Source organism: Cololabis saira, chromosome 1 (genome assembly GCF_033807715.1).
Source record: "Cololabis saira isolate AMF1-May2022 chromosome 1, fColSai1.1, whole genome shotgun sequence".
Taxonomy (NCBI): Eukaryota; Metazoa; Chordata; class Actinopteri; order Beloniformes; family Belonidae; genus Cololabis; species Cololabis saira.
In genome coordinates, this window is record NC_084587.1 from 54,016,614 (window position 1) to 54,039,402 (window position 22,789).

At 41.8% G+C, this 22,789-nt stretch overlaps 1 protein-coding gene across 1 annotated transcript in view; it reads left to right on the top strand.

The window, feature by feature from the left end:
* mark1 (MAP/microtubule affinity-regulating kinase 1) overlaps positions 1–21,541 on the top strand; it is a 63,294-nt gene extending 41,753 nt beyond the window's left edge. Inside the window, exons 8-18 of the mRNA XM_061726117.1 lie at positions 1,174–1,308; positions 1,395–1,496; positions 3,704–3,823; positions 4,988–5,087; positions 8,043–8,155; positions 8,287–8,431; positions 9,803–9,936; positions 10,796–10,878; positions 10,950–11,099; positions 13,108–13,353; positions 16,481–21,541. Of these exons, the coding sequence (XP_061582101.1) occupies positions 1,174–1,308; positions 1,395–1,496; positions 3,704–3,823; positions 4,988–5,087; positions 8,043–8,155; positions 8,287–8,431; positions 9,803–9,936; positions 10,796–10,878; positions 10,950–11,099; positions 13,108–13,353; positions 16,481–16,823 (1,671 nt within the window). The 3' untranslated portion in view covers positions 16,824–21,541. The remainder of the gene's footprint in view (positions 1–1,173; positions 1,309–1,394; positions 1,497–3,703; positions 3,824–4,987; positions 5,088–8,042; positions 8,156–8,286; positions 8,432–9,802; positions 9,937–10,795; positions 10,879–10,949; positions 11,100–13,107; positions 13,354–16,480) is intronic.
* The last annotated feature ends 1,248 nt before the right edge of the window (positions 21,542–22,789 follow it).

The following is a 22,789-nucleotide window of genomic DNA, read 5'->3' on the forward strand; positions in this document are numbered from 1 at the left end:
AAAAGACAACAATTAAAATAGAAGATAAGAAAACAAAACAAACAAAAAAAACAACAAAGAATTTCATCCTTTAACACTTAATATCTTAATTTACATGTGCAAAAAGGAGTAGAAAGAAGTGTAAACTTATTGAATCCTACCCCCATTCACTAATCATTTATTAACACGTATTTATAATAATATATTGAGCTGGGATAGGCTCCAGCAGACCCCCGTGACCCTGAAAAGGATAAAACGGGTATAGATAATGGATGGATGGATGGTATTTATAATAAATAACTATACTACAATTATACTCACACACTTACCTATACATACACATAGTTAAATATTTCTATATATCTATACACACATGCCCATGTAAATATTTATATAAATATACTTATTTACACCAAACTATCTCCAAATTAACTTCATCTGCTCTATATCTATAGGTATATCTACATACACACATATACACATACATAATCACACACATACACACATATATACATACACATACACATACACCCATATATATATATACACACATACATACAAGACTGTCTCAGAAAATTAGAATATTGTGATAAAGTTCTTTATTTTCTGTAATGCAATTTAAAAAAACTAAAATGTCATACATTCTGGATTCATTACAAATCAACTGAAATATTGCAAGCCTTTTATTATTTTAATATTGCTGATTATGGCTTACAGTTTAAGATTAAGATTCCAAAAATATCCTAATTTTTTTAGATTTTTTTGTAATGAATCCAGAATGTATGACATTTTTGAATTACAGAAAATAAAGGACTTTATCACAATATTCTAATTTTCTGAGACAGTCCTGTATACACATACACATATATATATATATATATATATATATATATATATATATATATATATATATATACACATGCATACATACACATATACAGTATATACACATGCATACATAAACATATACATAGCTGCTCATTTCTGCATATAAATATAAACAAATCTACCCAATAGTGTTATATATCAGGCCCCTAAAGGCGCTAAACCCCTTCCTCTTTGTACCTTGTGAAAATCCTGTTTCATATTTGTTTTTAAACTGGTTAATGTTAGTACTCTGCTTTAGCCAGCAGAACGATGGAGACGGCTGAGGTGGAGTATGATTCTCTGTTTCTCTCTGTCTCTCTCCTGCAGGCAGAGAACCTGCTGCTGGATGCAGACATGAACATCAAGATTGCAGACTTCGGCTTCAGTAATGAGTTCACTCTGGGCAGTAAGCTGGACACGTTCTGCGGCTCTCCCCCGTACGCTGCCCCGGAGCTCTTCCAGGTGACTGATCTCCCGGCACTGAAACCTCTGCTGGTTTCCTCTGGAGCCCGGAGCTTTGAGGTTTACGTAGCTGTGTGATCCTGCAGGGGAAGAAGTACGACGGGCCGGAGGTGGACGTGTGGAGTCTGGGGGTGATCCTGTACACGCTGGTCAGTGGATCACTGCCCTTCGACGGACAGAACCTCAAGGTGGGACCCCAGGGGACTGATCCTTACATTCAATTCAATTCAATTTTATTTATATAGCGTCTAATACAACAAAAGTTGTCTCTAGACGCTTTCCAGAGACCCAGAACATGAACATAAACCCCGAGCAATTATTACATAAACAATGGCAGGTAAAAACTCCCCTAGTGGAAGAAAAACCTTAAGCCAAACAGTGGCAAGGAAAAACTCCCCTTTAGGAGGGAAGAAACCTGGACCAGGACCTGGATCATAAGGGGGGAAGAAACCTTGAGCAGGACCAGGCTCATAAGGGGGGACCCTCCTGCCGAGGGCCAGACTGGTGGGTCAGGGACGGCAACAGCACAGCAGGCAGGTGGAAGCAACAATGGGATGACCAGGGGTGGGGACCGCAGGCCAGCACGCAGCTCCCGAAGCGATTTTTTAAAATAATCTAATTGCGATTTTTTTCCTCAATATTGCGATTTAATATGCGATTATTTTTTCAAGGTCCTGTTCTCATGTATTTTTCAAATACACGAGGCTTAGTTTAATAGAAAAACACAGAAAAACTCCCACAGGGAACAAAAAAACCTTCCTCACAGGGAACTCAAAACTTCTTCACAAATTATTTAAAAATCACAGAGAAAAAAAACCACCAGCAAACTAACAAACCAACTAAGCTTATAGAGTTAACAAAACGAACCAGCAATGAACTGACAGCCCTGCTGTTTAACCTGTACTCCTGATGAGCTGACGAGCTGCAGGTTCAGGCTCACAGCAACTCAACGCTGATTTATGGTTCCGCGTTAAATCGACGCAGAGCCTACGCCGTAGGGTACGCGGACCGTACGGTGCGCGTCGCTGCGTAACCTACGCCGTAGCCTATGGTAGCGTAGGCTCTGCGTCGATTAAATGCAGAACCATAAATCAGGCTTCACAACGCGACTCACTGTCCGCCGGTGTGCGCCCGGCTCGTCGCCGCGCGCAGCTCCTCGCCACGCCGACTCCGTACTCATATATTTAATAAATTTATAAAGCCCATATACTTATAAAGCCCCGCCTGGCCGAGCCCTAACACTGAGGCCATGGTAGATTTAGGATACACGCGGACACGCAGCACTGTTGACTTTTTTCCCCTGCCGGCAACGTGACCAGATCACGTGACTGGTCAAATCGCAGCCTTTGCGGTTAGAAAATCTTGTTTTATCACATTGCGATATTATCGCAAATGCAATTAATCGTTCAGCCCTATATTGAACAATTCACAACTACAGTAGTTGACCTTATTAGAAAAGTAGGAAACAAGAAAATGTTTTTTGTTTGTGGTGACTTAAATATTGATCTGTTAAAATGGAAAGATCATAAGTTAACAACTGATTTCTGTAACACAATGTTCAGCCTTGGCCTTTGGCCTCTTATAGACAAACCTAGTAGGATTACTAAGGACACAGACACACTTATTGATAATTTCATCTGCTATTGTCCAAACAACATGTGTGTTGCTCATAAATGATATAAGTGACCACCTTCCTATCTTTATGGTCATGCATAGTTCAAAATCTTCAAATACACCCCAGAATAGTGAATCTTTATTTAGGTTAGGACGGTTAAGAACTCCAGGAAGACTAGAATCTTTAAAGGAAGAACTCAAAAGTAGTAATTGGGAGACTGTCTATGTGGAGGATCCAAACCAGCATATGATAAGCACTGTCCTATAAAAAGGCATTCAGTAAAAGGTAAAGATTCAAATAAAGAACTATCCTGGATGACAAAAGGCCTCCCAAAAGAAAAAATTATTTCATACACAATTTTTACAATTAAGAACCAATGAAAGTGAACATAAATATAAGTTATATAAAAATAAACTGACGACAATCATAAGACAACAAAAGAAAAGATTCTACCCTGAAAAGCTAGACGCTAGTAAAAACAATATGCAAAAAACTTGGAAAGTAATAAATCATATTATTAGAAATAAATCCACACAAACTGAATTTCCAAATTATGTTTGGGATATCAGTGGCTCAAAGGTTGAGCACTTAAAGACAATAACAAACCATTTTAATGATTATTTCGTTAGTGTTGGACCAACCTTGGCAAACAAAATGATTGTGGACAATCAAAATAAAGAACTGGAGGTATGAAGTACTTCTGCAAACACCAAAAAAAAGGAAGAAACAAACCCTTGTTCCAAAGTCTGGTTATGTGAGTGTGTGTGCGTGTGTGTGCAGGAACTGAGGGAGCGCGTCCTCCGAGGAAAATACCGGATTCCCTTCTACATGTCGACCGACTGTGAGAACCTGCTGAAGAAGCTGCTGGTGCTGAACCCGGGGAAACGGGGCAGCTTGCAGGTGAGAACCACAACCAGAACCAGAACCAGCTCCACATGTCAAAGACAATCCTTTATCTGCACAAAGTGTATGGAGCCAAATCAAGGCCAAAAGTTTTGCTAATTTGAAAATAAAATTTGAACCTGAAAATTCTTTTTTACAGTTTCAATTTTTTTTTTTCAGCATCAGATCTTTTTTTCAGTTCCAGATCTTTTTTTTCAGTTTGAAATTGAAAGTTTGAAATTTCAAATTTCAAACTGAAAAAAAAGATGTGAAACTGTTCTGAAAGTTCTGAAACTGAAAAAAAGATCTGATGCTGAAAAAAAAATGTAAACTGTAAAAAAGAATTTTCAGGTTCAAATTTTATTTTCAAATTAGCAAAACTTTTGGCCTTGATTTGGCTCCATAAAAGTGAGGATTGTTCACCATCAATGACTCAAGTGAGGCAGCTTCATAATAAATGTGTACAGTAATCCCTGGTTTTTCACGGGGGTTACGTTCCAAAAAGAACCTGTGATAAGTGAAATCTGCAAAGTAGCAACTTTTTTTTTTTTTTTTACAATTATTATACAAGGTTTCAAATTGCAAAAATCAGCCCCACCGCAACCCAAATGATTGGATTTGAACGGGAGAAAATGTAAAATGATTCTGAAAAAAAATACAATAAGTACAGTAGTATTGTGACTGGCGTGTATACCACTGCTCTTCTGATGTTGCTGCATCCTGATTCCTGACTCCCTCTGTAGCGTCTTTTTCTCCTAAAGCCGCGGTGCAGGGGTGTTTTTTTCCAGAGAAGAACATAGTTATGGGTCGTTGTTGTCGCTCTTTTTTCTTCTGGGTAAAAAGATTCTTCTAAACCAACATGCCACCATGGATTATATCTGAGACTGTAATGAACGATTCATCAAAGGTCCCGTTCTTGAGCTGCTGCTGAAGCTCATTGGTCGTTCTCTGCTTGTTGCTAAGCAACCAACGTTATTGACACAGGAAGTAAAGAAGCGGGGAGACTGTTTAGCCAATCAGAATGCAGAACATGATGCACAATGCAAATCTGTGAAGCAGCGAGACGTGAAAGGAGAACCGCGTTATAGCCAGGGATTACCGTACAGGAATTTTGATGGTAGTTCCTCCCAGTAAACGGCTGCTCGGTGACACCACAGTGTTCCTGTTTCTGTTGCTTTTCAGCAAATCATGAAGGAGCGCTGGATGAACGCCGGCTACGAGGAGACGCTGCTGAAGCCGTACCTGGAGCCGGAGCAGGACCTCAGTGACCTCCGCCGCATCGGTCAGATACTACTCCTCTTTCACTTATTTCTTATTTTTTTGAACTAGTCACCGAAGTTTGTTCGTTCGTTTTGTTTATTTCAAACATGTATAAAAAAACAAGAAAAAAAGATAAGAAAACAAATACAGGTGGGCATTCCAGCACATAAAGAAAAAAAACCAACATCAAAACACATATTTCAGTTACATGTTCGAAAAGGAGTGGGGGAAGTATAAACTTATTTAATCCCACCCCATTTACACAACTAAACATAAATTATATGTCTGTATTTACTTTTTATACTATACACTAATTTGTATAAATATATATAATTTTTACAAAAATAACCTGTTTAATACCAGATGTAAGCTCTATCATAAATATAATATAACTATGATATAAATATAATACGTATATCTAAGTATACAGGACTGTCTCAGAAAAATTAGAATATTGTGATAAAGTTCTTTATTTTCTGTAATGCAATTAAATAAAACAAAAATGTCATACATTCTGGATTCATTACAAAACACCTGAAATATTGCAAGCCTTTTATTATTTTAATATTGCTGATTATGGTTTACAGTTTAAGATTAAGAATTAAATAAAAAATTTTGAGAGAGGATATTTGAGTTTTCTTAAGCTGTAAGCCATGATCAGCAATATTAAAATAATAAAAGGCTTGCAATATTTAATTTGATTTGTAATGAATCCAGAATGTATGACATTTTTGTTTTTTTAATTGCATTACAGAAAATCACAATATTCTAATTTTCTGAGACAGTCCTGTATACCAAGTTACTGTTTTTGTACTGTGAAATATTTAGTTGTGTTGAGGCAAACGGCACCCTGAGGAGATAATGATGCGTGTCATCACACCCCCCAGTCCTGCAGCATGGGTGGTTGGGGGAGGAGGATAACTCCCTCAGGTCATCCTGCTACTGGCAGGGTCACCCTGACTCTTCCCTTCACCACCAGCAACACTATTTCTGCTCTTTTGCATGATTTCTTAACAGCTGCTAAACCAGAATGCCACTTTCCTTTCAGGATGACTTTTGTTGAGTTTGAACAAGTTCAGGTTCAAGTTCTTTATTTGCACGTTCAGTTCAACGTTCTCACAGAAATGAATGTGTTGAATGAACGCGTTCATTTGAACTGGTTCATGCACAACACTGCTGCCACTGCACCGTGTCACATCAGAATAGTGGTCACTTTAGTCTTTGGCCGTGGCCAACCCTGTTTGTTAGATAGTTTACCCAAGAGTCATTGACTACGTTTACATGCAGTCAAAATTCAGGTTATTGCTAATATTCCGGTTACTGAAACATTCAAAATATTCCGTTTCCATGCGTGAGCAAACAGGGTTATCCCTGTGTACATGGTAATTAATCATTTGGGATATCTGGATCAAACCAGCGACGCACGGAGAACGTGATGACGCAATTACCGTAATTTCCGCTTCCTCTTCCTGTATCCAAATTCAAAACAAATGCTGCTTCGCGCAACTTTTCTCTCACCTTCTTGTAAATCTTCTATCCCGGTACTTTCTACCGTCTACAAATGCAGAAATGTTCATATCCTTCATTACATTTATGAAGTGATTAGTCTCCTCCTGGTCTTGGTTTCTCCGTGTTTATAAGAACTTCCTGGACTCAAAAGACCAGGATTCCTTGTGAACAGAGCATGTGCAGAAAACAAATTCCTGTTCCGTTTGATGGGGATATTCCGTTTGGCGTTTACATGACCCAATATTCAGGTTTTAAAAGGAGTAACCCAGGGCTCATATTGGGGTTTTTAAAAACAAGCAAATTCAGGTTATTCAAAGGGGTTATTGGTGTTTACATGGCCGTGTAAATTCGGGTTATTGACAATATTCGGGTTTTAAAAGGGTTATTGATGCATGGAAACACAGTCATTCTGACTCTGCCGTGTCCTGCAAGACCTTGATTTAGCTGTTTTAAATGAAACTCCAGAAAGGAATGAAGTCCACATGGGAGTGTTTGCCTTGGTGTTACATCCCCCCCCCCGTGGCGGCGGTGGTGTCAGCAGGTTGTTACAGTGGAGCCATGTTCTCTGAATGTTTCCCTCACAGCGTGGTGAACACTTCTGCCTGGATTATAACTGGATGAGCAGCTTGATTCATGAACAAGTTAGCCTTTTGCTTACTGTTATCATAACAAAATACCTTATTCATTTCTTCATGGTTCTCAAATAACGTTGTTGTTTTCAGAGTCTAATAAGCTGTACAGATTTCACCAACACGTTTCCCCTCACTCATGACTCCATTGATCACTGAAGAGAAAAGAAATATACATATCTTAATGGTGGGCATCTGTTTTAGTACAGAAGAGTATTAGGGCCATGCAGGGGAAAAAATATTTGAGAGGGGAAGATTTTTTTATTGTGCACTTTGAGAAAAAAGTCGAAATGTCGAGATTAATGTTGAAATACAATTTCAAGAATAAAGTCGAAATTTTGTGAATAAAGTCGAAGTTTTGCCTTTTTTCACGACATTTCGACTTTTTTCTCGACATTTCGACATTTTTCTCGACATTTCAACTTTTTTCTCGACATTTCAACTTTTTTCTCGACATTTCGACATTTTTCTCGAAGTGCATAATGAAAAAAAAATGTTCTTCCTCTAAAATATTTTTATTTTTCTCCTGCCTGGCCCTAATACTCTTCTGTAGTTTTAGACACCAAGTCAACTGACTGTTATGACTCACAGGAGATGTTCATCATGGGGGGGATCAGCTATTATTTCCAGCTTCTCATCCTGATGTAACTGGCTAGAACGGATCCTGGATTTGAACCTTAACCCTCCACCTTGTTGGTGTTTCCTGCCCGAAGCACGATTGTGCTGTTTTTGGTTTTCCAACCTTAGAAATGGCTCTTAGACGTAAAGTTTCCCTCTATAGACCTTACCTTTACCTTCAACCCCGGCTCAGTGTGCCGTGTTTTCTTCTGACCCGTCAGATCTCATGGAGACGATGGGGTTTGCTAAGGACGACGTAAGGAAGGCTTTGGACACTCAGAAATACAACGAGGCGACTGCAACGTACCTGCTGCTGGGGAAGAAGTCTTCAGAGGTTTGTGAAGCCTCACCGGTTGGGGGTTTTAGATGATGCCATTTTCATAAGCGATACATCTGAACGCAGCTACGGCCAGTCCGTGCATGAGCCAGTCCTCTACCCACAATCCTCTGCTGTGTCTCCTGCAGTTCGAGGCCTCCAGCGAGTCTTTCTCCAGCGGGAACCTGGTTCCCAGGTCGCGCCCCGTGAGCGACATCAACGGCTCCAGTCAGTCCCCGGCACATTCTCGCACTGCGGCCACTTCCCAGAAGCAGCGGCGCTTCAGTGACCACGGTGAGTCCAATCCTTCCTCTCCCTCCTCACCCTTTACAACTCATGTGAGTCAGAAACGTTGCTGGAAGTCCAATACAGCTTCTCCGTCCACTGGTCCAGTGTCCAATGTCTGCATTGACATTAGTTTTGACTTTTGAGTGAATTGGATTATAAATTGATAGGGGTGTAACAATATATCGTGCCACGAAATTTCACGATACAAAAACGTCACGAAACGTGTCGTGGAGGTGACAAACTGTATCGCGATATTGGGTTATTAATATTAATCTATTGTGTTGACTAGTAACGCGGATCCGACCACGCCTCAACCCGCGGACCAAAATCTTCCTCCGCTCAGAAGAAACTAGTTCCGTTTTGCGGTCCCGTTTTGAGCTCTGAACTTGTACTGATGTAAGGCTGGTGTAGAGTTCAGCCTTACCTTATTAAATTAAACCTTTTTGGGGTTGTGAGTAGGATAAACACGGGGAAACTTCTGCTGAGTTCCAGTGTACTTTAATGTCCCTCAACAGTGTAGGATTTTAGAACATCAACACAGCACCTAGTGTCGTACTGTGGCGTATCACTCCGCCCAATCTAAACCAGACTAATCACTACAGATAAACTGACTAGTGTCATTATAGTCCCTGATTTACATCAGAATATAAAGAATATATTTATAAAATAATCAACCCTGAATTACCAAAATAACCTTCTTAACAAAAATAAATCTACTTATAAGGTTAGCATGAATCAATCTCTTTTATGATGTCAAATTGTATGTATTTATTTACTTTTATTTATTTAATTTTAGTTGTTAAATTTCTTGAAAAGAAAAAAGTCAAGTCATACATGAGAGAAACTATTGAGTTTGTGGCTAAATATTTGTACTTGTATGAAACTGAAGATCATAATGCAAACCTGACATTTACTTTTAATTCAGTTTGTGGAAAATGGTTGGCCTGGCTTTCTCTTTAAAACTTAAACAGTTATAAAGCATTACAAACTGTAACAATAGGGCAAACGCACAGTATTGTTTTGTATTTTGTGTCTTTCAAATAAGACATTTTTTTCCAGTCATATGTTCCTCATTCAAGGTTGTTAAAAAAATACTGCTATAATATCGTATCGTTATCGTGACCTCAATATCATGTATCGTACCGTATCGTGAGATTAGTGTATCGTTACACCCCTAGTTCTGAGTGAATTGGATTATAAATTGATTACACTGAATGTGATTGAATGGGATGGAGTTTCTGACTGTGTAAAGTGTCTTGAGATGAGGTTTGCTGCTGATTGGCTCCACACAAGTGAAGTGAACAGATTTAACGGAGTACTTGGGCTTTGTCCAACACATGTGGATCACCCCTGGACTCGTGTGTGTTTGTGTTTCAGTGGCGCCCTCTATCCCCCCGCCCGTCTCCTACACCAAGCGTTGCCATGCCAACAGCGTGGACAGCGAAAAGAAGGAGGAGCCGGCGTCTCCCATGGGGATGCAGGACCGCAGGAAGTCGGCCACGTCCTCCGGGGTGAGGAGCCTCAGTCTGGTTTGACACCAGATCTCTTATGTCATTCATTCTTATGTCAAGAATCGGTTAGATTCCGATTCTTAAGATTCAGAATCGATTATCAAGATTTTATTCGATCCAATTCGATTTGATTCCGATATTGATTTGGGTTAGTGTTATTAAAACTGTTTTTTGAGCTGTTGCATGAATTATATGACTGTAGTTCTGCAAAATATTAATACTAGTATTATATAGAGATTCAACAGCAAGTATTGCAGCTAATGATGCTGTAAGGACCAATCAGCTCCCAGAATGCTGATAGAACTGCTTTAGGAAACATCGTGGGTCAGAATTACCAAACAGATCCAGGGAGGAAACAGAGACGGATGAAATCGGTTTTATTTTTTCCCACATTCCGTTTCAAATTTTTCCATTTTCGGTCTATTTTGGTTTTTAATTTTTAAGAATTTGGTTTTTAGCATTTTTTGCAAATGTAACCCCAAGACAGTATATAAAGTAATGAAATATAGACAATTTATGCAAATATAACCTAACACTTTTACGTTTTCATACCTTTAAACATATTTAAAGGCAAAAACATGGCACCAGTTATTCTCGTGTCCAACAAAACATTCCTTTTTTGGGGATAAACAAAAAAATAACCAAAAGTTGTAATTTAATGATGAAAAAAAAAAAAATACATAAATAAATAAAAGAAAAAAAATCGATCTTTAGGAATATGAATAAATTTTTAGGAATTAATATGAGAATCGATTTAGAATTGGGAAATCAATTTTTTCAACACAGGCATAGTGTGATACGATAGCGTCACTTAGACCACCAGCGAGACGTTGGATGTGATTCTCACCGTGTGTTTCAGAGCATGACCCGGAGGAACACGTACGTGTCTGAGAGGAGCGGCGCTGAGCGCCACTCTGCCGTTCCCAACGGGAAGGAAAACAGGTGGGAAGAACGACGCCACTTTTACCGCCCTGCCCTCCTCCAGATAAATCCCTCCTAGCTTTGTGTTTCAGTCTACCTGAAGTCAGCGCTGCATCCCCCTCTCCGTCGCCGGGGGCAACCGTCTCCTCCACTCGTCCCCGTCACGTCAAGTCCATGTCGGCCTCAGGACATCCCATGAAGTCCTGCCTCCCCCCCATCGATGACAACGCAGAGTACCAGAGGTAAACAGCTGCTGTTTGCACGTTTAAATAGACCCTCCAGAAAAACGCGGGCTAAAATCCTTGATTCCGCGGGCTAAAATCCTTGATTTTGCGGGCTAAAATCCTTGATTTTGCGGGCTAAAATAATTGATTATGCGATTAAATGTGCAGGTTTTTTATGTGCTTTTATGCGGTGAAATTGCGGAATATGCGGGATGTTGCAAAATATGCGAAATATGCAGGAAGTTGTGGATTGGGCGCTGAGCTCTTCCCTCTTAAATTCAGCGGGCTGTCTCGTCTGATCTAAGGTCGTAGGAGAAAAAAAAAGGAGAGCGCAGGTGGAGAGGAGAGGGGCGGTCGCAGCCCGGGGGCCGGCCGCCTCTCTCCCTCCAGCCCGCGGCTCGGTGCTCGGGTGATTGCCGGGCGAACCGGCACAGCGAGGGGACGAGCTGGGGCTCCGTCACCCCACGCGTCCGCCGGCAAGATCCCCCAAGTGGATGGGAGCTCCGCCTCCGCCGGCCCTCGCAGGCGCAGTGGTGCGCGGTCAGCGCGGATCCTGAGTCCCCCGGCAGCCGCCCCCCCCCGCGCAAGCAGGCTCTCTTTTTCCTCTCACCCCCGCGGGTGAGAGCTGCTGTTTGGGGGGTGGCGGTTGCGAGGGGTGCGGAGGTCCCCGGGCGGGTCCCGCACGTCGCGACCGGGCGTCCCGACATGTGACTCACAACACTTCCCCCTTTTTCCAAACTTTATGCGAAAATGCGCGGCGATGATGCGGTGAAATCAAGCGAGCCCCGCATAATTCGCATATTCAGCGCGGACATATGCAATATTAACCCCAGTAAAAGTGATTTTTCTGCACCAGACATTGAAATCCACGGAAGGTCTGTAAATCCACGGACAGCCGTGAAATCCGCGAAAAATTCCGCGATCACGGAATCGCGGATTCCTGGAGGGTCTATTTAAAGGTTCAGTCAGCAGGTTCTTGACTGTTTCCATGGTAACATGGTTTGGTCTGATTCACCGCACGAATCGGCACACATTACTTTTGTAATACTGTATTTGACCCGGTCTTTGTACCTTTTGACCTTATAGAAACGTCATTCTTGCCATTTTAAGAATGAGATGTACCTGCTGTACTCTACTGTCCTCACTTTTAACAACTTGTGCTTTTTATTATTAGGGCCTATTGTATCTGTAGGAGTTCTCGTTTTTATTTTTCTTCCGACGAAATTAGGGCCTTTTTTTCCCCCTAAACGTGCCCCAAAAGTCACCAAATTTTGCACCAAGCCAGGCCTGGTGATAAATTTGATATTTAATGGTTTGCATTAATGGGCGTGGCCTAATGGCTCAACCGCGCCCCCTAGAAAACTTTCTGCCTCAAGCCCCACAATACGGTTTAACATACATGCACAAAAATCGGTACACACCTGGATCATGGCACAACTTAAAGAAAAGTCTCTTGGTGCCATGGCCGAAACCCAACAGGAAGTCGGCCATTTTGAATTAATCGTGTAGTTTTGGCGCAATTTATGCCATGTCTTCGGCCGTTAATACGGCCCGAACCATAACGTGCACCCAGGTGTGTTATACATCAAAATGTGCGTCTCCATCCTGCAACGATGCGCATTACTTTGCTCAGTCAAAAGTGTAACCGTGGCCACGATAGACACCAAAAAGCGCGCCCCCCCCCCCCCCTTTCGATTGGTCGATATCTGATAGTTCCTACTTTCTGCCATAACTTTTGAATGGTTTGATATAGAGAGTTGTGGGTGGTTTCATCCGCTAAATGTCCAGGCCTGAAGAATCTACATCAAGTCATACAAGCTTCCACTGCAGCCTGAACGTGCACAAGGGTGGAGGGCCCGTTCATCGCTGCTTGCAGATTTAATTTTACCTGTTTTCTTATCATTGCATTTGTTTTTTAGTGTTTAATTGTGTCTTGCCGCTTTTAATCTTGATGTAAAGCACTTTGAATGACCTTGTGTTGAATTGTGCTGTATAAATAAACCCACCTTGCCCACCCCCCCCCCAGCACCAGCAGCCAGGCGCCGTCGTCACCGTCAGCCTTCAGCGTCACCAGCAGCAGCGGCACGCCGGACCGGGCCCGCTTCCCCCGGGGCTCCTCCACCCGCTCCACCTTCCACGGCGCCCAGCTGCGGGACCGGCTGCCGGCCACCTACAACGGCCCGCCGGCCTCGCCCAGCCTGGGCCAGCACACGGCCCAGCGGGGCAACTCCACCTCCCTCATCGGCAAGTTCACCTCCAAGTTCGTGCGCAGGTCAGTAGCAGCGGGGACGCCGGCCTCCACACTCCAGCAGATCACATTACATTTATCAACTCATTTGTCCAATTTGTGTCACCACCCAAATTATCCCTGAAGAGTTTAATGTCATTTTAAACCTAGTAAGTTTCAGGTGAGCTGGAAGGAAAGAGGGATTAGCCTTCTTCCGTCATAAAAGTTATTGTTTTTTTGTTAATGGCCCGAATCTAAGACGACCCTGATTATAAGACGACGCCCTCTTTTTCAGGACTTAAGTTGGAAAAAAGACTTTTTGAACACCAAATTCAATTTTTATACAGAAAATAATTACAGTACATCTGAAACAAATGATTATAACAATATATTCGAGAGAAAAAGCATGTTATTTTGCCTCATTCAAATCATCATGTTGAAGTTTGCATCATAACTTCTCACCTGCCGATCTTCCGCCCACTTTTCTCCAGATTGTCGCTACGTTTCTCTATTTTCTGTTATCCCTTCTCTTATTTTCTTCTCTTTGCTTTCTTACCGCTATTTTTATTTTTCTTCTTCGTGACGGGGGTTGGCTTTAAAGGAGACCTATTATGGCATTTAATGTATATTTTAAACAGGTCTTGAATGTCTTAAAAACAATCAAAAGCTTGTTTTTTTTTTTACATAAATCAGAAATTCAGCCTCTGGGCCATGTCTATAGTTTTACCGCTTCTAACCTCAGAATCTGTGCTGGATTCTAAGGGGAGGCGAGGCTATGATAATGAGGCTCTGTGCTGATTGGCTGCTTGAATGACGTGTAGCAGGGGAGGGAACAAAGCCTCTCTCCCGCAGAAGAGAGCAGCATGCGAGCGAGTTTCGAAAAAAATAAATTCCATTGCTTTATTTTTTTCTATTGGACTGTCCTAACTGGTCGCGAGTTTAACGGTTTCAGTGTGGACAGAGAGAGTTTAATGGTTTCAGTGTGGACAGAGAGCGTTTAATGGTTTCAGTGTGGACAGAGAGAGTTTAACAGTTTCAGTGTGGACAGAGAGAGTTTAACAGTTTCAGTGTGGACAGAGAGAGTTTAACGGTTTCAGTGTGGACAGAGAGAGTTTAACGGTTTCAGTGTGGACAGAGAGAGTTTAATGGTTTCAGTGTGGACAGAGAGCGTTTAATGGTTTCAGTGTGGACAGAGAGAGTTTAACAGTTTCAGTGTGGACAGAGAGAGTTTAACAGTTTCAGTGTGGACAGAGAGAGTTTAACAGTTTCAGTGTGGACAGAGAGAGTTTAACGGTTTCAGTGTGGACAGAGAGAGTTTAATGGTTTCAGTGTGGACAGAGAGAGTTTAACAGTTTCAGTGTGGACAGAGAGAGTTTAACGGTTTCAGTGTGGACAGAGAGAGTTTAACAGTTTCAGTGTGGACAGAGAGAGTTTAACAGTTTCAGTGTGGACAGAGAGAGTTTAAAGGTTTCAGTGTGGACAGAGAGAGTTTAAAGGTTTCAGTGTGGACAGAGAGAGTTTAAAGGTTTCAGTGTGGACAGAGAGCGTCCGATGTCACGCAGCTCGACGTGATAGTCGGACGCTCTCATTAAGTTACACGCTGTAAACGGATCTTAAAGCCTGATTTACGGTTCTGCGTTAAATCGACACGTACCCTACGCCGTAGGCTCTGCGTTGGTGTAACGCGGAACCATAAATCAGCCTTTAGTCACCTCGTCTTCACACAGGAAGATTTAATTTAATTCTAAACAGGTACACCACAGTTATTTACTCCAATTCCTCATCATATGTTACAAGACAAATGAATCATGTTAACTGTAAAGAAATCACAACACTGAATTTTCATAAATGGCAACTTTATTGTTAAAAAAATAAGAACATAAGTTGTATATAAATAACATGTATGCACTATTGCTGGCTCAAGGAAGGACCGTGCGTCTTCTGAAGGTGTCGTTGAAGCTTCAGGTGCTTGGAAGATCTGAAACCATGAACAGAAAAAAATGTATTACGGTACTAATAGAGCTCCGGTGTTACCTAACACTCCGTTAGGGAACACTTGAGCTACCGGAGCTGCTCACCGGTCCGGTGAGTGGCTCCGGTGCTCCAGAGCTAAGCTAAATACTTAGCCCATGCAAAGATCATACTTGTAAAAAAATATAAATAACATAAAAAAATAACGTCACTTTCCGCTGACTCGTGTGCAGTTGCCGGGTCCGTTCTGTTGGAACTGATCCTTTTATGAGGGTAAATGTCGATGCAAAACCTCATTTTGAATGTCCCTCGTTGTTCAAACAGCCACCGCTTCGGAACAATGGCTGAAGCTCCGGCCGGCGGAGTTGGTTGTGGGCGTGGTTTCAGCAGCGGAGACCAAACCTCTGCGCCTATCGTGACGTCACCATAGGCGCAGAATCTGAACGGCTCGTAGAAGTCACATGACACTGGAAGGATCCTCCGGACGGGGTGTACGGACACTGCAGAATTTAGTTGCTAAATTCTTTCTCTGAGTTGGCAGGGTGAGGAGAGACCATAGGTCCCCTTTAAAGATATCTGGCACCATCTAGCGTTGTGAATGGGTATAATGTCTAGACCCCGATTGGAAGACGACCCCCACTTTTTCAGTCTTATTTCAATGCAAAAAACAAAATCTTATATTCGGGCCAATTCGGTACTTTTTAAAACATTTAGAATCCTGATAAATCAATGTGAAACGGGTGTTGTGGAAATGTATACATTTCCACAAAGTAAAGTAACGATCCTTAACAAAACTACAACACCGGTGAGCTCGAGATTATCAAAGTTAACTAGGTGCACGCCAGGAGAGTCGACTGCAGCACACAGGCTTGGGCAGTCGAGTCTCCCCATAAGTGGCCTGAATTCTTTATATAGGAATTGGGTTAGACTTGGCTGCTCATTGGATGCTAGTAACATGAAAGACCCACCTGCGCATGACAGACGCATAGGTGCCAGTTCTCCTAAGGCACACATTTACAAAAGAGGCGTAGTCTCTTTCTCGCAGCCGCCCCCCCCACCATCCTGCTCCCCACAGCTGCTGCCCCCCTGTTGGAAAAATACAATGTTTTGAATTTTTCCATGACACGGGCCTGGTGGTAAATCCTGCAGTATTGTTGTGCGTGGTAGTTTAATGTCGGCCGTGCTTTTGTGTTTCCCCCAGGAGCTTCTCGGGCGAGCCCAGAGAGGACGGCCGTGAGTCCAAGCCTCGGTCTCTGCGCTTCACCTGGAGCATGAAGACCACGTCCTCCATGGAGCCCGGGGACATGATGAAGGAGCTGCGCCGCGTCCTGGACGCCCACAACTGTGACTACGAGCAGCGCGAGCGCTACCTGCTGTTCTGCGTGCACGGAGACGCCCGCCAGGACACGCTGGTGCAGTGGGAGATCGAGGTGTGCAAACTGCCCCGCCTGTCGCTCAACGGCGTGCGCTTCAAACGGATCTCCGGCACGTCCATAGCCTTCAAAAACATTGCTTCCAAAGTAGCCAACGAGCTGAGGCTCTGAAGAGAGTCCTGTCCTCCCCCGACACCACCACGGGAGCGTTCTGTTCTCCTCCCGGCAGGTCGGAGCGTGCGGCGCTGCAGAGGCCCGCCGGTGCAGCTGGTGCAGAGAGGCTGCACCAACACAAACCTCCTACTATACCCATCACATGATTATTTAATGTCCTCACTAAATGTTGATGCAACTGAAACCAAATATTATCTTAGCGGAGCTGGAGACGCTGCAGGCCGCGGTCGGTCCGGGCAGCGCGGCGGAGGAGACGAGGGCTGTTCCGTTGACCAGCGTCTGTTACCGTGGTTACAGTGTAGGTTAGTTACTGTTTGGGAAACCTCTTTGTTCACGTTGAAATGTTGAAAACTGCGTTTTCCTGTTGAATGGGAACCTGGTAACTGTGAAAGGGATTAAAGCTGATTGAAGACACTGGGACTGCTGGTTTGTTGGTGGTGGAGTCGTTGGCCCGGCCGTCTGCACGTCACCCGGATCTCTGCAGTTATTAGTGCATGTTGTCCCGTCTGCTCCCCGACTCCGGCCGACTCCCAACCCTGACCCGCTTTCCTGAACGCTAGTGAAACACGACGGCCTCAAGTTCCTCCGTTTATCTGTCCCGGTCTGCTCATTTCATACTGACGGAGCGTCTGGATTCCTGAAGAAATCTAACTTATCAGGCTGAATGTGCAGCACGGCAGCTCCAGAGAGCGGCTCCAGCAGCTCCAGCAGCTCCAGAGAGCTGCAGCTTCATCAGTGACATTCAGTTTCTAGTTTATTGAAATTCAGTTCCAAACTAATAAATTCAATTTCAAATTATGCTATTCAGATTCAGTTTTTTAATGCAATGATTCAAGTTGAGCAATTCAAATTCAAAATATTAATTATTCAAATTCAGTTTCTAGTGGCACATATTTCTGCCCATAGACAGCGAGGTACCGAACAACCGTCACAGTTGAGTTTTAGAGGCGTGAAGAAGCTGCCAGAGCGATCCGGCTTCTAACCCGTGCAACCAGGAATCATCCCTGGCCCCTGAACAGACCAACATGACCAGAGATCTGACGCCTGCAGCAGTAACTCTAATAATAATGAATATAACCACACAAACATGAGCTCTCCTGCTCCCGTCTCTTCGCTCCTTTAATCAAACCTAAACTTTGTTCTGACCCCCTGATAAATGTGTGTTTACTCCAGACTCCAGACGTGTCCCGGTTTAACCGTACCAGATAAATCTGCAGGATCACGAGTGTTGCAGGGATGAAGGTGGCTTAAATGAAATGCATTTTAAAACAAAGTGCTTCTCTTAAAGGGACAACCAGTGAATGAAAGGGATTATAACTATGATAGCCCCCCCAACAGATCTGCTAAATGACCCCCGTTAAAGCTTAAACTTGTTCATCCTGCCTGGTTTCCGGCTCTGGCCGCCGGCTGCACAGATTCCTGCAGAGCTAATCCTCACCGGAGACGCCGTATAAACCAGGTCCAGGTTAACAAGTACACTGGCAACCATGATAACCACTCTGGGCCCCTGAGCAAGGCACTCAACCCTCACTGCTCCCCGGGCCACTGCAGCCACTGCTCCTGGTGGAGGAGGGACTAATAAAATAAATACTATTATTATTACACTAAAGATTTACCAAAGAGTATTAGGGCCAGGCAGGAGAAAAAATATTTGAGAGGGGAAGATTTTTTTTATTGTGCACTTTGAGAAAAAAGTCGAAATGTCGAAATATTTGCCCTTTTTCTCAACATTTCAACTTTATTCATGAAATTTGGACTTCAAAATTATTCTTGACATTTCAACTTTTTTCTCGACATTTCAACTTTTCTTTTTTCATTGTGCACTTTGAGAAAAAAGTCGAAATGTCGAGAAAAAAAGTCGAAATGTCGAGATTAATGTTGAAGTACAATTTCGAGAAAAAAGATTCAGAATACAAGAATTGGCTTTACGATATTGATTTGAAACACATATCACACATATGCAGTTGCATAACTTCAGAAACGTCCCCTTAACGTTCCACTCCAAGGATGTAAGTTAGTTAGTTAGTTAGTTAGTTAGTTAGTAGTTAGTTACGGCCTGTCAGTCGCTCTGCTAACTGGATTTGATGGACCAGAGGAGACATTTCCACTTTATTCACCAAATTGTATTTCAACTTTATTCTCAAAATTTCGACCTTATTCACGAAATTTCGACTTTTTTGTGCACGGTAAAAAAAAAATCTTCCCCCTCTCAAATTTGTTTTCCTCCTGTCTGGCCCTAATACTCTTCCGTAAAAGATTAGTCCAGATTTCCATTCAATCTGTTTCTAATGCACTCCGTCAACACTTTGTTTCCGCACTGTTGAAATCTGTATTTTAAAGTCATTTGTAACCGAAGCAACTACATCGTATTTAGGTCGTCACCTGACAGAACCTGGAGACGAAGCCCATTTACCTGAACCATGAAGAAAACGGACTCTTGAATGGTTTATTCAACTAACGTATCCGTTGGTTTGCTACGTCTGTCTGTCCATCCGTCTCTGGACTCTAGGGAGTTTAGGGAGTTCTGTACGCAGGCCAAACCCCCCGATGGCAGAGACAGATCCCTGAAGCCTGAGGGCTACGCCGGTGTTTTCTAACGTATCTATGCAGTTCATTACTCCATCATCTCAGCGCTGTTTCAGAAAGGAGCACGTCTCGTGGGTTTTTTGTCCAAATATGCTGAAAAAATGCTGAAAACAGAAATCAGCAGGATCTTTGGTTGAACTTTAGACTTTTTATGTTGCAGGTGGAAATCTCCCAAACACAACCAGGTAGTTTAGTGGGTTTAATGTTTGGTACATGCTGTTTTATACTCATGTTCCCCTTCAGTCAGGTTGTACCTTTATTTAGTTGTTTTTTAAATCAACAAATCCACATGCAGATCCAAACCTCCAGCTTGTCGTCTCTGTGTCTCCTCGTCTCAAACACATGACAGAAATGTGGCATTGCTACTACTATAAATGGACCGTGAACCGTCCTAAAACCCAAGGTGCTTGTAACTTCGTACCGACCAGACCGGCTGTTTGATTCTGCCCCGTCAGACGGACGGACGGCGGACAGACGCTGCTCTCTGAGTTCTCCTGACTTGAATGTTTGATCGCATCTTTAAAAAGCCTGACAGCGGTTTGAATCTGCTCCTGGAGACTGAAAGTGAGGAGCGTCCTGCTCAGGCTGCATGGCTGCACTTCCGACGCTGATGTCAACTATACAAACTGAACAACAAATGATGTTTGTTTTGTATTATTCTTTTTTCTTTTCCTTGTTTTCTCTCGACTCCTCTGGCTGAGCATCAGTCCTGCAGCTCGGAGCGTGCAGGGGTTTCCTGGCATCACTTGTACCGTATGTACCAGGGAGCAGTACTATTGCCATAAAGAGCACATTCATCTTATTTGTGACCAGGTTTTCTAGTTTTCACCTTCAGATATTTAGCTTTTTACCCTCAAACGCAGGGAGACCCCAAAAACGCTCTCCCTGCGGTCAGATTGGCTGTTGTTGGTACGAACATCCTGGTCTTTCTGCAGCACAGTCACGACACTCAGATCATTGGATTTGGTTTTCAAATGTCCCCGACCGTTACGGCCTAACTGGGTTTAGCAGATCGGACGTACTTTCATTTTCATTCATTTCAAGCACTGCAAAAACTCAAAATCTTAACAAGAATATTTGTCTTATGTCTAGTTAAAATGTCTCATTTTTAGTCAAGTTTTAAAACAAGACTCATCACTGGAAAAAACAACAATTTTCACCTGTTTCAAGTAAATAAGTAGAAAAATCTGCCAGTGGAACAAGATTTTTTTGCTTGTAATAAGAAGATAAATCTTGTTCCACTGGCAGATTTTTCTACTTATTTCAAGTGAAAATTTACTTGAAACAGGAGAAAATTGTCAAATAAGTTATTTTTCTGGTAATGTCTCTTGTTTTAAGTGTAATGAGATTTTTTGACTAAAAATGAGACAAATATTCCTGGTAAGATTTAGAGTTTTTGCAGTGAGTCACTTGGGTTTTATTGTCGTCATCGTTCCTTACAGCCAGAGTTCACCCCCACTTTAATTCATCCAGGTGGAGAAGTGTGAGCTGAAGAATTGGCTCTGCGTTTTCCCGATGTTGTGTTCAGATATGTAGCTGTGACGACGTCCAGAAAGACCTTAAATGATCCTGAACAGAAGTGAAGTGGCTGAAGAAAATGAATGAATGAAAATGTGCAGTTGCTTTTTCCACTAAGTTTATTTACTATGGATTAACCTCCATAATCATAAAAGTAAACGTATGTATTTTACAGGCACACTAGTTTATCTGAGTGTACTGGGGGATATTTGCACGCAAGCAGAATCTTTCTTTTCTTTTCAAGAAATTCCGAATCTGAAGGTGAAAACGAGGAAGTTTGCTCCCGACTGACTAAATATAGTGATGTAACCCTGAATGTATGCTGTAGCACTTAACATGAGAATAAAATGAAGTGAAGGGGGAACACACTCAAACTGTATGTCCTAATGTGATAGAAATGAGCGTGGCCACGTTGTGCAGAGTGAAAGTAACAGTGTCTTAACGTCGTGTGGGGGAACGGTGGATCTGAGCCTCTAACTTGTCCTTTTCCTCAGTTCCTAGATGGAAACTTGTCTGGATGACGGACTCATATGAATCCTCAGCAGCAGGAAAGTAGCAGCAATGTAATCAGTATAGGCTCGCTTTGAATAAAAGAGGAAAACAAATCTGAATGAGTCGTTCTGTGTTCAGTTGATGCCCCTGTGGTGAGAAACGTGACCCGCTGCTGATGTCACGGTTCAGCAGATGAACCCGGTTAAGATCCAGATGTGATTGTGATGCTTCTCTGTGTCTCTGCAGCAGGAGAGCAGCTTTCTCAGTGAAGTATTTCAAAGTCAAGGTACATAAATCTGTCCTGTTTGTAGAAGAGGAGACTAAAACCTAACTATCAGTCCAGTAGGAGTACGTTTGAAGGCCTTTTTAATCACATAGTCACTTCTGACTGGTTGATTCTGCAGTATTTTTCTATCCCCATTTCAGTTAACTGTACAGGACTGTCTCAGAAAATTAGAATATTGTGATAAAGTCCTTTATTTTCTGTAATGCAAAAATGTCCTACATTCTGGATTCATTACAAATCAACTGGAATATTACAAGCCTTTTATTATTTTAATATTGCTGATCATGGTTTACAGTTTAAGAAAACTCAAATATCCTATCTCAAAAAATTTGAATATTCTGGGAATCTTAATCTTAAACTGTAAGCCATAATCAGCAATATTAAAATAATAAAAGGCTTGCAATATTTCAGTTGATTTGTAATGAATGATATTTTTGTTATTTAATTGCATTACAGAAAATAAAGGACTTTATCACAATATTCAAATATTATATTATATATAGTTCATATTTATGAACTATAACTGCATCCAACACTCCAGGCTATGCAACCCTCATTTTTATAACATGAAATATTGTAATAATAAACATTTCTGCAATACTAAACAGGTTACTTATATATCTGTGAATATGTTAATATCATTGCCTATAGGGAGTATGGGAAACATTATAAACTTTGTATCTGTAATGCAAAAATGTCCTACATTCTGGATTCATTACAAATCAACTGGAATATTACAAGCCTTTTATTATTTTAATATTGCTGATCATGGTTTACAGTTTAAGAAAACTCAAATATCCTATCTCAAAAAATTTGAATATTCTGGGAATCTTAATCTTAAACTGTAAGCCATAATCAGCAATATTAAAATAATAAAAGGCTTGCAATATTTCAGTTGATTTGTAATGAATGATATTTTTGTTATTTAATTGCATTACAGAAAATAAAGGACTTTATCACAATATTCAAATATTATATTATATATAGTTCATATTTATGAACTATAACTGCATCCAACACTCCAGGCTATGCAACCCTCATTTTTATAACATGAAATATTGTAATAATAAACATTTCTGCA